The following is a 16,338-nucleotide window of genomic DNA, read 5'->3' as shown; positions in this document are numbered from 1 at the left end:
TATAGCATACTTATATATTTTGGTTACCATTTAAATTATTTTTTTGGTAAATTATTTGGTTGAAAAAAAATCGTCGAATTTGATGATCGTAATTGTTCGATGCGTATCATTTATTACGTTTTGTCGGGAGTTAATCGTTCTTTTTGAGTACTTACGAACTCAATAACCTATTTAGTAACGTTATTTATTTATTTATTTTAATGTCATGCTTTGTCGTTATCATTAAACAAGTTATAGTATTATAAATTTTAGTTTCTCCATTTAATATAAAATATTAATTTTATAAGAATAAATATTTCAAGTTTCCTTCAAAGCCTTGTTCGGTTTTAAGTTTTTTTTAAATAATTCAAACAAATTAAACATTATTTCATTCTCCTTTTTATCTATCAAAATCACTCTATTTATTAACTAAATTAAAATATTAAAATATTATTTATTTAAAATTATTATTTTTATTTTATTTAATACACAACAAACACTCGGGTTAAAAATAAATACGCATAACTTATTAAAATTAATATTTTTTAATAAAATATAAAAATTGTATATATATTTGGAATAATTATTGATATGAAAAAATACCAAAAGTATAAAACACGCAACTATAATATTCCTAGATTTTACCTTTTAAATAAAGACAGCTCATTATATGCATATTGCTTTTTCAGTTATAAATAACAAATAAAAAAATTATCCTGAGAGTTAGATGTACCATCAGTCAATCGCTACTAAAAAAAGCCCTTCTATCTATCCTCAATAAATACTACTTCAATCTATTATTATATTTTTTTTTATTATTTAAAAAAACTAATAAATGAGATAACAATAAATAATTTAAAATAAAAAATATGTACTATCATAAAATTTTTATGGAGATATTACATGGATTATTAACGCTAAAATAAAATTTAGTTTATTTTGGATTATTTTAATAATCAAAACTAAAATTTATAATTAAAAAATTTATTAATTAAAATATTATTTACATTAAATTATTATTTGTTATTATAAATCTATTAATATATTTTAAGTCATTAAAAAAAAATCTTCACCCATCTTTATTTTATAATTAGTTTATATTATACTAAACTTATTATGAGTTGAAGCTAGGAAAACTATGGAGTGTAATGTTAATTTTTTTTAATTAAATAAAATATTCAACTTATTACTTTATCTAATATTTTGATAATATATTTTTTTTTATATTTGTAATAATATATAACATTATATATTATATTATATATATATATATATTTGATTATAATTTATTGACTTACCTTATTAGTTAAAATTATTATAACAAATTAGACAAATAAAAATAATTTGAGATTATAAAATTTTATAATTAGGAGAATGCATTTTATTTAGGTTTATAATTACTTAATTTATTAAAAAAAAAAAATAAAAGTATGATATTTATTTGATTAATTAAATAATTAAATAGTTAAAAATATCATCTTTTAATAAAAAAACATTAATAAAAAATTAATATTAAGGATTTTGTGGGATAGATTGATTTATCTAATTCCTTTATTTATTTGTAAGTGCGTTTGATTAGTATTAAACTTATTTTAATCACTAACATTACATACATTTGGGTGATGTTCGAGTTTTCGGTAGTTGTTGAGAAATTTGAATTGATTCGGCTAATATGACCTACATAATTGGGTTATCATCTCAATTTTTTTCGGATGGAGTATCTAGTTTCAGAGAAATCGTTATTCTCGTTCGATTCATATAGTTAATAATGCTATTATTATGATACTTTATTATTATAATAAAAATGTTATGTTAACTATTTAAATTTTATTTTGAAATAACTCTTATTTATTATTAGTACGATGAGCGTGTTACGGTAAAATGTGGTGACTGTTTTCTCGTCCTTGGGAAGTGTGGGTGGGGACCTATCCACGTTGATACCCAAACCGCCATAACTTTTAATTAAAAAAAAAACGCTTTTTACTGTTTACTATTTGCTTTTTTTTATCTCCTTGTACACGTATAATTGATTTTTTAATTAATTAATAATAATATAATTTATATTATATTATACATATATAGTTATAAAAAATTGTATGGGATGTTTTTATTTTCAATTTTAAGAAAAAATTTAATTAAAATAAAATTTTTAATCAATCATTTCTTAATAATTAAATTACTCATTTCATTAACTAAAATACTCTTTATTTTAAATTATTATTTTTTTATTTTATTTATATATATCAATACTCTTTATTTACTTTTTTTTTATCTCCTTGTACACGTATAATTGATTTTTTAATTAATTAATAATAATATAATTTATATTATATTATATATATAGTTGTAAAAAATTGTATGGGATGGTTTTCTTTGTGATTTTAAGAAAAAATTCTATTAAAATAATTTTTTAATCGATTATTTTTCACAATTAAATCACTCGTTTTATTAGACAGATTACTCTTTATTTTAGAATATTTTATTTTATTTTATTTTATTTATATATATCAATACCCTTTAAGTTTTTTTACCAAAAATTATTATTACCTTCAAAAATCATCACCGATCACTAATTTTTTCTCTCTAAATTTTCTAAAAACTTCAATCCGGAACATAAATTTCTTTTGAAGAATTAAACTTTAAATTTTTATTTTTTAAGTCCGGACTTGTTTGAGGAGGTGAGTTTTGAGTTTTACCTTGATTTTTTCCTAAAACCTTTGTTGGATAAAAATTATGAAAAAATAAAATTTTAAAATTTTAAGAACATGTTCTTTTTGGGTTTTCAAAAAAATTCAACCAAAATCAATTTTCAAATCAATCACATCACTCATTTCATTAACCAAAATACTAAAATACTCTATATTTTAAATTATTATTTTTTATTTTATTTATATATATCAATACTCTTTAAGTTTTTTAAAAAAAAAATAATCTTCACCTCCTCAAAATCACCACCCATCATTATTTATTTTCACCCTCTAAATTTAAAAAAAAAACTGAATCTAAACAAGGCATAAGACTAATTTACCTTTAAATTGAGAGGGTAAAGTGAATGTGAGAGAATTGTGAATTAGAAAAATGTACTTTTAATATTTAAATGGATAAAATTAATGATTAGATCATTGATAAAATATTTAAATATTAGGATAAAAACTGGATTTTATCTCAATAATCAAACATCAAACAAGTGGGTATGAGGTTTATTTAAAAAATGAAGATAGAAAAAAATTATTTTAGGTTTTCAAGCCAATCATATTGATTGTGCTAATTATTCCCTCTCTAATTTCCTTACTTAAATTTTCCCTCCCAATTATTTCTCAAAAAAATAATAATGAATGATGTTTTTGAGTAAGTAATATATATTTTTTATAATGTTTGGTATAACTCAAACAAATCAAATATATTTTTCCTATCAATATGTTACATCACAATACTCAATTAATTTAACAAAATACTAAAATATTTTTTTTTATTTTATCACTATATATTATATATCTAGTTTTTTTTTTTTAAAAAAATTATTATATATCTCCTTAAAATTATTGTCAATCATTATTTTCAAATAACTCAGTTTATAAAAATTAGAAAGATTCCCGTGCGATGCACACGGATAAAAATATATTGTTACAATGTCCCGTGTTCATCAAATTTGGTGTTAGAATTTAAAATATAAAGTGTTATTAGCCTAGTTGGTTAAAGAGTTGTACTTGTTTTGTCCTAGAATCCGACCAAATTATTCATTTACTCTCACATATATATCCAAATTAACCAGAACTTTCGACCCGACAATCCAGACACTTTCAAAACTAAGCATCATTATATATATAGATAACATTAGAATTATTTTCAAATAACTCAATTTATAAAAATAACATTAGGAAGAATCCCTTAAACGATATATATATATATATATATTAAATAATAATAATTTAAAATAAATAAAATAAAGAGTATTTTTGTTTTTTTATATGATGCGATAAATGAGAGAAAAAGTAAAATAATGTTTGATTTGTTTGGGTTATTGAAACCAAAATCAAACAAGGTCGAAGAGCGTTTTAAAATTTGTGCAATATAACTTTGTGTATTTTTTTCTATTTATTTATTTATTTAAATACAGTTTATAAAAAAATTAAATTCATACATTAAAAAAATATTTTCAAATGAAACTAGACTCTTCAAATTAAGTAGTATATTCTTTAAATTTGGAGATTGTTTGATGAATTTTTGTAAAAAATTAATTTTTAATTACTTCTTATTTTATGATATAATAAATTATTTTGATTTGAAAACTAAAAGATTATTCTTAAACTAATAAAAAATCATTTGATTGTCCTATTAAATATCGTATCATTTAATATATTTGACAAAAATATTAAAATACTATATATTTTAAATTATTAACTTTTATTTTATTATTATATTTTAAAACTTTTCTCTACCAACAAAATAAAAAATAAAAATCTGATATTTAAAATAATCATCAATAATTAATTTTATTCTCTACAAATTCTAAAAAAATCGTAATCCAAACAAGTTAAATATTATTTGCTAATATTTTTATATTAATAAAAATAGTTTTTTTTTTTAACTAAGCAGATGATTTCTTTCTAAGAATTAATCAAATATTGTGTTAGAGTCTCCAAATTAAGGCATCGGTCCTAGAATAATTTCATCAACTTTTCTCGGTTCTATTGTGCACATGGGCCAGATTTCTGTTTGTTGTTTTAATATTTTGTTTTGTTTTTCCTATATGTTTTACAAACCGAATTCTGTTATTTTTCTAAGTAGTTGTAACCGAATATTTTGGGGCAAGACATCACCTATATAAGGCTAATTTTTCTTCCCCAAGGACCCATGAATGAAATAATGAAGATATGAATTTCGCCCCCATTTATTTATTATTATTTACTATGGACTGTTTGGTTTAGACCAACAATATTTCTCTTCTCACCCTTGGTTCTTCTATCCCCTCATCCCAAATTCTCTATTAAAAATCTTCCGCTGCCCTTTGATTATAGAATTTTCACCGATCCTAGAGATCAAAAACTTGATTCTTGAGATCAAAAACCCATAAACACACCTTACGAAACAAGTCGTAACATTCTTGATATCAGAGCAAGACGATCCTCAAATGAAAGAAACCCGATATCAAACAAAGATGGATGCTCTTAAGACCCTACTCGAAGGTCTGACCCAACAACAATATGCCTCCATGCAAGCTTCCCTACAACAACACATGACCGAACAGGCTGCTGTGCACAATGCCTTTTAGCAAAATATGGACAGAAGGTATGCTCCTGGAAAAAACTTGACTGCCATTGAAAGTGGTGCGTTTAATAATGGCCAAGATCCCCGCACCCGACCCTATGTTAATGTTTCTTACTACCTTCCTCCAACCCGACTCATAAATGTTAATATTCCTGCATTTGATTGGACTAATTTGGAGGGCTGGCTCATATTTTCCGAGCAAGTCTTTAAGGTGGGCAAGATGAATGATGCCATAAAACTAGACATTGTCTGCACTCACTTTTCAAAAGAGGTAAGAACGTGGCATGACTCATATTTGCATAATCGCAACCATATGGAAGCCTTGACGTGTGATGTATTCAAGAGGGATCTCTAGCTGCGATTCGGTCTTCCGATACACGGCACCCCCATGAGACAACGCATGAACTTGAAACAGGTCAGTGCTGCCCAAGAAGCAACTTACGGGTCCCTAATGAGCAGTAGGCTCTTGTACAACGTTGAACCGCCGCTGCTTCCCAAACCATGCAATGTTAACACGGCCTGGCCGAGCACAAACCGGACAACCGATCCCAAGGAAGACCTGTGTTTACTTGCAATGAAAATTGGGAGCACAATCATAAGTGCAAATCCAAAATATTCATGGCCTCGCCTAATCAGCAAGAAGTCCATGAACCCGTCCAAGAATTAGGTTTTTATGACCCAGCCTTGCTGCTTGAGATAGGGAACGAACATGTCATTTCTTTGCACACATTCACGGTCCAGCAGGGTACCCCTCGGCCGCAGGTCAACATAATACAAGGCAACCGGCTACAAAAGACCTTGAATAATTATAATGTTGTTGTCACGGTACAAATAAAGAGTAAGAACGAATGCCAAATTGTTTCACTTGTTTTGGAAGACACTCCTAAAAATTTCCAGCACATAATCAAAGGGCTCAACCAGCAACCCAACAACCGACCACCAGCCAGGAAGGTTATTAAAAGACATGGCTATGTTGTTGCACATGTGTTGCTGGTCCGGAAAAAGGATTGGGCTTGGTTGTTTGAAGACACTCTAGAGTATGCCTAGAAGAAAAATGACCATTTTGCTGCACCTGGCGTGCTGGGCCGAAAGAAGGACTGATTTTAGAGCTGGAAGACCGAAGACTTTTAAAGAAAAGCGGTCTTACATTCCAACACTTGCTGGACCTGCTGAAAATCCGACCGGACAGCAAGAGAAAAGAGTTCTCTTTGAAGATAGGGGCATGCGCATTAGAGGCTCGCCAGGCCACGGTCTTTTTCGTCGAGGGCGACGAATTTTTAAGGGGGAGATAATGTTAGGGTCTCCAAATTAAGGCCTCGGTCCTAGAATAATTCCAATAATCTTTCTCGGCACCCTTTCTCGGTCCTATTGTGCACATTGGCCAGATTTCTGTTTGTTGTTTTAATATTTTGTTTTGCTTTCCCTTTATGTTTTACAAACTGAATTTTGTTATTTTCTAAGTAGTTGTAACCGAATATTCTGGGGCAAGACATCACCTATATAAGGCTGATATTTCTTCCCCAAAAACCCATGAATGGAATAATGAAGATATGAACTTCGCCCCCATTTGTTATTATTATTTACTATGGATTGTTTGGTATAGACCAAAAGTATTTCTCTTCTCACCCTTGGTTCTTTTATCTCCTCATCCCAATTTCTCTATTAAAAACCTTCCGCTACCATTTGATTATAGAATTTTCACCGGTCCTAGAGATCAAGAACCCATAAACACACCTTACGAAACAAGTCGTAACACATTGATAACCCATTCATGATTTTCAAATGGGTCATCTAGAAAAAAGAATTTGGAGTTGAGAGTATATATAATTTTTTAATAAATTTATAAATATATGTCAAATTAAATTTAAATTAATATCTATTTTCTTTTTATAAGAGGGTGTTTAAAAAAAATTATTTACATTTTCAAGTTAATATTCAACTCATAACTAAGGTGAAAGTCCCACAACAATTATTATTAATACTAACATTAATCCCGTGCGGATAAATATATATATAAAATATTATTTATTTATAAATATTTTAAATAAAATTAATATTATTCAAATTTAATTAATTTAAAATTAGTTTAATTTGTAAAAATTAAGTTTAATCTTAAACTTAATATTAACATACATTCATCTCTTGACCTTACATTTTCAAATGTTCATCAAACCAATCACTAATTCCGACCTCACACTCGACAAATCATCTACCACCCAATCTCCATCTCGTGACCTCACATTTTCAAATGCTCGTCAAACCAACCACTAATTCCAACCTCACACTCGAAAAACCACCTACCACCCGACCTCCATCTCGTGACCTAACACTTTCAAGTGCTCGTCATACTAAGCACTAATTCTGACCTTACACTCGATAAACCACCCACCACCTGACCTTCATCTCGTGACCTCACACTTTCAAATGCTCGTCAAACCAATCACTAATTCTAACCTCACACTCGACAAACCACTCACCATCCGACCTCAATCTCGTGACCTCATACTTTCAAATGTTCGTCATACCAACCACTAATTCTAACCTCACACTCGACAAACTACCCACCACCTGACCTCTATCTCGTGACCTCATACTTGCAAATATTTGCCAAACCAACCACTAATTTCGACCTCACACTCGAAAAAACACCCACCACCCGACCTTTATCTCGTGACCTCACACTTTCAAATGCTTGTCAAACCAACAACTAATTCCGACCTCACACTCGACAAACCACCCACCACCCGACCTTCATCTCGTGACCTCACACTTTTAAATGCTCATCATACCAACCACTAATTCCGATCTCACACTCGACAAAACACCCACCACCCGAACTCCATCTCGTGACTTCACACTTTAAAATGCTCACCAAACCAACCACTAATTCTGACCTCACACTTTCAGATACCTATCATTTGTTTAAAAGTTGCGCCAACATATATTATAGTCAATAATACATTCTTGAAAATATAAATTTATTATTTTTGTATGTATATATATTTTGTATATAATATTTATTACCAATTAGTTAATTTTAATATTAACATAAAAATTATTTATAAAATATTATATATATAAGTGAAAAAATGTATGATAAAGATAAAATGTATTTATATAAAATTAATGAAAAAAAATATAATATATATAAGGTAACAAATAAATATAAAATTATGAAGGTATGTGCATTTATAATAAAAAAAATTAAAATTGTTTATATATATATATATATAAATAAAATAAATATAAAAATTATAAAGGTAAATGATAAAAAAAAAATTATTTATATCTTGAATTAATATTAATATAGATAATTTTTTAGATGATATATGGTAAGGGAATATATTAGGTTCGGAAAAATTAAGTGAAGAGTTAATTAACTTAGAAAAAATTATTTGGAAAAACTATGCAAAAAGTTAATTAACAGAAAATACGAAATATTAAACAACTGAGCTTTGATGATGTTTAAATATGAATAAAGCTAAGCCGTCTAATTGTTTCTATGCAGGTGCATCAGACTTGACTAACTTAGACGTGGTCTGAGTAGGCTAATTAGACGTGTTACGTAGTTAGACGTGTAGTCTAACAGATACGTAGTTAGACGTGTAGTCTAACAGATACGTAGTTAGACGTTAGATGTGGTAGTCTATTGGGTAACGTAGTTAGACGTTGACGTCTAACTCCTTAAGATAAGTCTAAAGTGATTCGTAATTAGACGTGCAATCTAACAGATACGTAGTTAGACGTTGCAGTCTAACTCCATTAGACGTGTCGGTTTAATGGAACACACTATTAGACGTTGACGTCTAACTCCCTTAGACTAGGTAGTCTAATGGAGCACGTCTAATGCCTCGCTTCAGCAGCCGTATGAAGTTAGCATATGTCTACCTACGATCAACTAGTTGTCTGCTACTCTGCTCCACTCACTCCTGTACAGTCTGACAAGCCAACTAATTGCATCAAATGAACGAACGCCACATACACATATGTCCTTCCAATGGTTTGTCTAGTACAAGACAATATCAGAAAGGATATTCGACGCACTATCTGTTCAGTATGGCCACGTTCCAATTGCTCAGAGTCTGTTGTACTCTTGTCCTTTGGACGGCCTTCCAATGGACGCTTGCCATGTGTTCAATGAATAAGATTCGACCGTTGATGTTCTTCTACTACAAATAGATGCTCAAGGACAACGGCCGAATAACCGGTTGCTTTTGCTCACTTTTACAATTCACAAGCTTACTCTTGCACTTACTGATTTTTATCATCTTCCAAGTTCAAGAGAGAAAGAATCGAAACTGTCTAGCTGGGAGAATATTGTTCTTAATATTGTAAGTTGAACAGAGGTTGTTCTATTCAATAGAGTGTTCAGATAGATTAATAAATTGTATTTGATTAAATGAATTTAGTGAATCCTTCTGGTTGTGGAAGAAGGGGTGACATAGGAGAGTTTGCTCCGAACATCCATAAACAACCTTTTGTGTTCTTTACTTTCAGTCCTTCATCTTTCATTGGTTCAAAGCTTCAAATCCGACGAACACTTCTGCCCTTGAAACCGTTTCAAGAGTTCAAAGGATTTGCGAAGAATAGAAACATATTTTAACTTCTAACAGAGTTAAAATCGAATCGTTTATCGTGAGTTGTCATTAATAGTCAAACCCCAGTCTTTATTAGTTACACTGATCCTATCATATTATATATATATATATATATATATATATATATTTGAAACTTGTAAAATATTTTAATTATCATCGTCAAGAGTTTTGCATAAAGAAATATATTTAATTTTTGATTTTAACTATATAAGTCTTAAATTGAAGCGAAAACATTAATTTGTAGAGTCTAACTGTCTAAATTAAGTGACAAAAAAATAATTTTGTATTTAAGTCCTTATAAAAAAAATTGTTTTCAATTTTGATTAGGAAATTCCTTAGAATATGTCCTGTTTGTGATGCATCAAATTGTGTCCATTAGTCTTAGGAATAATAGGATCTCATATTATAAAAGGCTTCAAATATCTCAATAATTTCTTTCTTGAAAAATAGGATCTCACACTTTTCTTATGAACGTAGGTTGAAATCAGAATGGGCTAGGGAGCAAGGCCAATGACATACATAGTTGTAAAGTTGTATTTATTTATATTTGTTTTTTTGAGACAGTTGAGTTCCGCAGTAGTGCGACTAATCTCGTGAGTTAAACACATAACCTGCATACATACTTAACGAGTGAATGATCTATGTTAGGGTTCAAGCACAAACCCCCGAAATATTATTTTTTGTTACGGTATAAAGATGACATGTTTTTCTAATTTTTATTTTCAATTTAATTCACTATTTATTTATCTAATTCTCAAGTAAATGAAAAAATTTACGTTTATTTACTCGTTTTATCTATAATTTTTATTTTATTTTTCAAAATCCACTCAATTTTTTTAAAATCCCACCACCCAGCATTAATCCCTAAATACGTTCCTAATTAAACCATATCAGACATGACATTATTTAACCGCTTCAAACCCAGAACTTTTGTAAATCTGTAATCACCACAATTTGAGCTAGTGGTGAGCATTGGGCGGATTAAGCCGAAATCCAATCCGATCCGAATTCAAAATACTAATTCGGATTGAATATTTCGGATCGGATTGAGATCAGATTGGATTAAGTTTGGATTGGATTAAATTCGGATTATCCAAATTATCAAAACTATCAAAAATAAAAATACATTTTTCAATTTTTTTTTTAAATTTCAATTTAATATAATATATTTTGACTTATTTTCGTATCACTTATTCAGCAATTTTATTTTTTTATTATTATTTTATTTTGAGATTCTAATTTTTTAATTATAACATTAAAATTTTAATAAAAATAATAAAATAAATCAAAATTAAGTAATTAAATAAGAAAATATTAAATGAGATTATCTTAGAGACGAGAATTTGCCGGATTAATCCGAACCGAATCCGAAATTATAAAATTTGATTATCTATTTCGATTTGGATTAAATTCGGATTAAATTAAATTTAAATTTAGTTTAATTATGATTGAATTTGAATAATCCAATTAATCCAAAATAATTTGAATTAAAATATATAATATACTTAATTCACTTTTTCATTTTTTAATTAAATACAAATAAAATAAAAAAATTAATTATAAAAAAATTATTATTATTATTAAATAATTTCAAGTTCACATTTAAAAAAAATACAATAAAATAATATATATATATATATATATATATATATATATATATATATATATATATATTAGTTTGGATTGTCCAAACCATAATCAATCAAAGCTATATCGGATACATATTAATTAGTAAAATAGTTTGGATTATGAATTTGATCATTTAGTTTGGATTTAATTCGAATCGGACATAACAGATTGGTTTTACTCATTTACTCACTCCTATTTGAGCATAATTCTAAAATGGAAATTTATAACCATCTAAATCGTTATTTTTCATGAAGTTTTATTAGGTACTCTATATAGAAAGATTCTATTCTTTTTAGTTTACTTTATTGAGATATAGATTGATGGGTCCAAGATCCATAAGCTTATGGTGTGGAATAGATGACAAATTTTTATTCCTTCCTAAAGTGCCATCATGAAAAAAAATGTTAATACATGTGTGTGTGTGAGAGCACAATCACAATACTTAGTAAGTTAACAAACAAAAAAAATCATATATAGAATTAATCCACATTTTGGAATAAAAGACATATAATTGCGAATCGGGTTTTTAGAAATTGTCCAATATATGTCTTGAATTATTTAGGTAAAAAAACAAGAGGGGGGCCATGCATTATGCATGCTGCAGGAAAAGAATATATAGATTGTGGATTCTTGGATATCCATTGTAGACCACATGAAGATATTCTAGTGGAGGTTGAACAGTAGTAATACTAATTGATTGTGGCAACAAGATATTCTACATATGAAAAAGACAGAAATGAAGAATATATGTTTAGCTAATTAAGGAACACAATTATATATGTTCCAATATTTGATTAGAATCATCTGCATTGGCTTGGTTGGATCATGAATCATGATTTCATGGCAGCCATCCTGGGAAATAGTTGTTCATACTTGGCCCAGCAACTTCCACTATTGTTGGATCATGATCATGTGTATGATACCTAATCATTTAATTGTCATCAAATAATTAATTAATGCCTTGTTTGAGTTGTTCTTTAAAGGTAGAATCATTGTTATTGCTATATTTATGAAAACATATTGTTATATTTATTTGAAAACACTTATGTTTATGTTTGTCACTAAATTACACTTCGTGAAACATTTTTTTCTGTGAGTATGGATTTGTATGAGAAAATTGTCGTAAATAAATAACTTTATGAATATATGTTTAATTAAGATATATTTTTATATATATTGAAAAAAAAAATCAATCCAAATCTTTGATAAATAAATCCTTTGAACATTGAAAGTAAAGGTATGTGTTTATTTGTTTGTTTTAGTTTGAATTTAATACAACAATTTTTCTACATATATAGACTTAATACTTAATATTCATTATATTTATATTTCAAATAGTCAAAACTAGTTCTTCAGCTTTAAATTTAGGTTCTATCATATCAATCATTTTGGAATGATATTTAAAATTATAATTTTTTTAATTATATATGGACCATTTATTTTTAAAGATACAAAATAGTAAAATAAAGATTACAAACTATAATTTCATTTTACTAGAATTCCTTCATTTTGTAGATTGGTTATGTTATTTATGTTGTTTATTATAGTAAAAAATATTCCAAAATCAAATAAAAATTTATGAGGAAAAATAGATTGAGGTAATTACCCCATTGCCATTTGTAAGGTGGGCTCACAGTCCAATGGATGAAAGAAGGCATCTCCATTGGGCTGAATAGCCTGCCCACTATAATCCACATCTGGCCCATTTTGCATCCAATTGAATGAACTTTCCAACAGCTGAAAATTATTCCATTATTACCCCCCAAATTAATTAATTCACTTTAAATATAAAATATCATGATTTATAATAATAGTTCAATTTGATAAATAAAAAACTGATAATTTGATGTATATATATATATATTATTTACCCTTTGTTTCAAGGCCCTGTTTGCTTCATTGAGGATATGCTCCTATAAAAATGAATCATTTTCGAAATGAGAATTAAGATCGGTTCAATACTTTACAGTGATTATTTTGAAACTATAAATGATATATTATTTACCTTCCTTTGCAAGTCCGCGAGTTGGTCAACCATATATTGTGTCTACAAAATATAATAATAAGGAATTATAATAGTTAGGTTAATGATAAATATTGAAGTAGAAGTTTGTTATCGTATATGTACACGTGTTGATCTGATATGCTTCAATGACGCGTCGAGTTGTCTTTCGATTGCATCGAGTTCCTTGCCGTCTAAAGGACCGAGATCCTCCCCCAAAAGATTCCTAACATATTAGGAAGGCCAAAACCTAGAATGAGTTTAAATTCCAAGATAGGGTATATTTAGTTTCTTGAATTGTAAAAAGTCAACAACTTCTCGTTATACCTTTGGGTTCTTTGTAGGGCTTCATAGCGTTGTTTGAGTTTCAAATATTCTTGTTGACTACTCAATTCCTTTAACCATTACAAATATTTCAAAAATTGAGAACATGGTTCAATGAAAATGAAATACTAAGTCTAACTATATATGTTTCACTTATAGAAAACAAAATAGAATAATGTTACCAGAGATCCCCTAGTCGAAACGTTTGGTTCCGGTGCGCCATAGTTACACTTTTGATATCTTTCGAGTGTTTTCAGCATGCTGCATTATTTCAACTCAAAGAATCATTTATGACACTTCAACAAAAAGGATATAGTTTTATATAATTTTAGTTTAGATCTTTAATATTTTCATGTTATATTCATCATTCATTTAATTTATTATTATTATTTTTAAAATAAAGCTACATATAATAAATTAGAATTAAGTGTACAGTTGTATCATTTACAGATCTAAAAGTTACAAATTGAAAACATGTAGCATAATGCTAGAATGAAAAATATAAAATGCATGAAAGACAATTATGTGAGTCACAAGATGAAAATGAGACTCAAATATATACTAAAGCCTGTGAAAATGTTTAAAATAGTATAGATTTCGCGTAAATCCGCGATTTTTTTATTTTATCTTTTACCGCGAGTCAAAATTATTTAAAATTGAGACCTCAAATAATTAATCGATGAATTTTAAATTAAGGATATGTTGTTTCTTCTCGAGTTGCGCATTTTCCTTTATTCATAATTACTCTCATATTTGACCTCCTTTCTTTCCTTTCAACTTGGTTATGACCACGTTCTTTTCCATGTCTTCATTTATCTCGTGGTGTTGTAACTAAAAGCATCAATTAAAGATAAATGAGAACATATTTTTCTTCGCTTCGGAGTTTCTCTTCCCACTTAGGCGAATCCACATAGTTATCCTAAGTTTTCTATTCCTATCCGATGTTTCTTCCCATACGGACCAAGAACAATTTGAATAGGTATGACTTGATGCACCAACAACATATTGCAACATTCTACCAATTTGCTCACAATTGTAACAAGTCCAAGATGCTTATCCTGACAAGGTCTACCCTGACAAGATCTTGGTCGATTCGAGTAACAATAGAAACCGGAGCTATAGTAGTCCAAGCGACAATTATTCCAACATTGGGACCCCATTATTTTTTGATTACTTATTTTAAAATTATTAATTTAGTTTGTTAGTTTACTTTTTTATGTGATTATTGTAACACAAATTTAATTTGTTAAAATATTTTAGTAAAATTAAATATACTTTATAATGCCAAGTATAATTGTCCAAATTTCATTAGTAACAAAAAAATGAGAATTATTGTCCTAATTTATTTTTAAACTGTTAATGTTTAGAATGAACTTATAATAAAAAAAAATGTTCAATTAAGTTGAATTACCCACTACAAATAATAGGAATTACTTCAATAAATCAACTTTCATTGTTATTTTTTTTTTATAAGTTTTTTTTCATTATTAAAAACCTCAATATAGGTGTCGTCTTTATGTAACAACAAACTTATTTTTCACACAAATACACAAAAAAAAATTTCCACAAAAAATTATTAAAACTTCGTAGCTGAGTTTGTAAACTTTAAAAACTGAAAGTGGGTTATGAGTTCGAGTTTTCACGCAAATACACAGACACACGATGATAAATGAGACCTAACCTGGGACTGCTGCAAAACTCATAGAGTTTTCCTCGGTTGGAGAAGATGATGAGAGCTACCTCGGCATCACAGAGTATAGAAAGTTCATAAGCTTTCTTCAAGAGACCGTTTCTTCGTTTGGCAAAGGTTACTTGTCTGTTGATCTTGTTCTCTATCCTCTTTAGCTCAACCCTACCCCTTCCCATCTTCTTCTTTCTTTCTCTCTTTCTCTCTTTCTTCTTCTCTCTCTATATATATTGTCACAATGTAACCTCTCTTTTACTTTTCTATATTTCTTTCACTTTTATCTACTATATATAATATATACTTTTTTTTTTTTGAAAAACCTTAAGTTTAAGAAAGGCAAGATGAATTGGCTATATTTGGTTACCAAGCTCATGTGTTAGTGTAGATTATAAGAAAGTTATCAAAATTTTAATCCTATTAAATAAATATAATTTTATTTAAATAGTACATCTTTATGAAAAAGAATATGAGAATGGTAACCAAAATTCAAGCCTTTTAGAAAGAATCTTAGAAACTTAATAATAATAATGTGTTATGTGTGATATTGTATCTATTGAATAGGTTAATGAAAGTAGGTTAATATTTTATAATCAAATTACTCTTTAAAAGATAATATGGATAATAAATAAGTCAATGATTTAGGTCGATTATATTTGTTGTGTCTGTCCAATTTTAAACCTTACAAGAATTATCGAGAGACTCAGATATCACCCATTATATCTTAGTCATTCTCTAAATGATATTTCAAATATGACAATGTAGAAGAATGTGATATATTGATTTAATCTTTATAATACACCCCGACAATGAATAATCATAATGCATTATTTATGAAGGAATTTTAAAATATT

The 16,338-nt window shown here is 27.9% G+C and overlaps 1 protein-coding gene across 1 annotated transcript; it reads right to left on the bottom strand.

Annotated features, from left to right (window-relative positions):
• Positions 1–12,086: 12,086 nt before the first annotated feature.
• LOC124935806 (agamous-like MADS-box protein MADS4) lies at positions 12,087–15,700 on the bottom strand. The gene is made up of 8 exons (XM_047476232.1): positions 15,482–15,700; positions 13,983–14,061; positions 13,804–13,871; positions 13,603–13,702; positions 13,480–13,521; positions 13,346–13,387; positions 13,081–13,211; positions 12,087–12,397 (listed from the first exon to the last, which is right to left on the bottom strand). Exons 1-8 carry the CDS (start codon positions 15,664–15,666, stop codon positions 12,313–12,315), a joined length of 732 nt encoding a protein of 243 aa, XP_047332188.1. The 5' UTR covers positions 15,667–15,700; the 3' UTR covers positions 12,087–12,312.
• Between the last annotated feature and the right edge of the window lie 638 nt (positions 15,701–16,338).

Source organism: Impatiens glandulifera, chromosome 4 (assembly GCF_907164915.1).
Source record: "Impatiens glandulifera chromosome 4, dImpGla2.1, whole genome shotgun sequence".
In the NCBI taxonomy this organism is placed as follows: Eukaryota; Viridiplantae; Streptophyta; class Magnoliopsida; order Ericales; family Balsaminaceae; genus Impatiens; species Impatiens glandulifera.
Note: the sequence above shows the minus strand (reverse complement) of the source record. Positions and strands in the feature narration are given on the sequence as shown.

What these genes read in the sequence shown, in the direction of transcription:
- LOC124935806 (XM_047476232.1), bottom strand. Translation starts at nt 15,666, where the DNA reads ATGGGAAGGGGTAGGGTTGAGCTAAAGAGGATAGAGAACAAGATCAAC. An exon ending in TTTCGACTAGGGGATCTCTG is followed by an intron (nt 13,872 to 13,982) that starts GTAACATTATTC and finishes TAATGGTTAAAG; the next exon opens with GAATTGAGTAGTCAACAAGA. An exon ending in AGCATATCAGATCAACACGT is followed by an intron (nt 13,522 to 13,602) that starts GTACATATACGA and finishes TATATTTTGTAG; the next exon opens with ACACAATATATGGTTGACCA.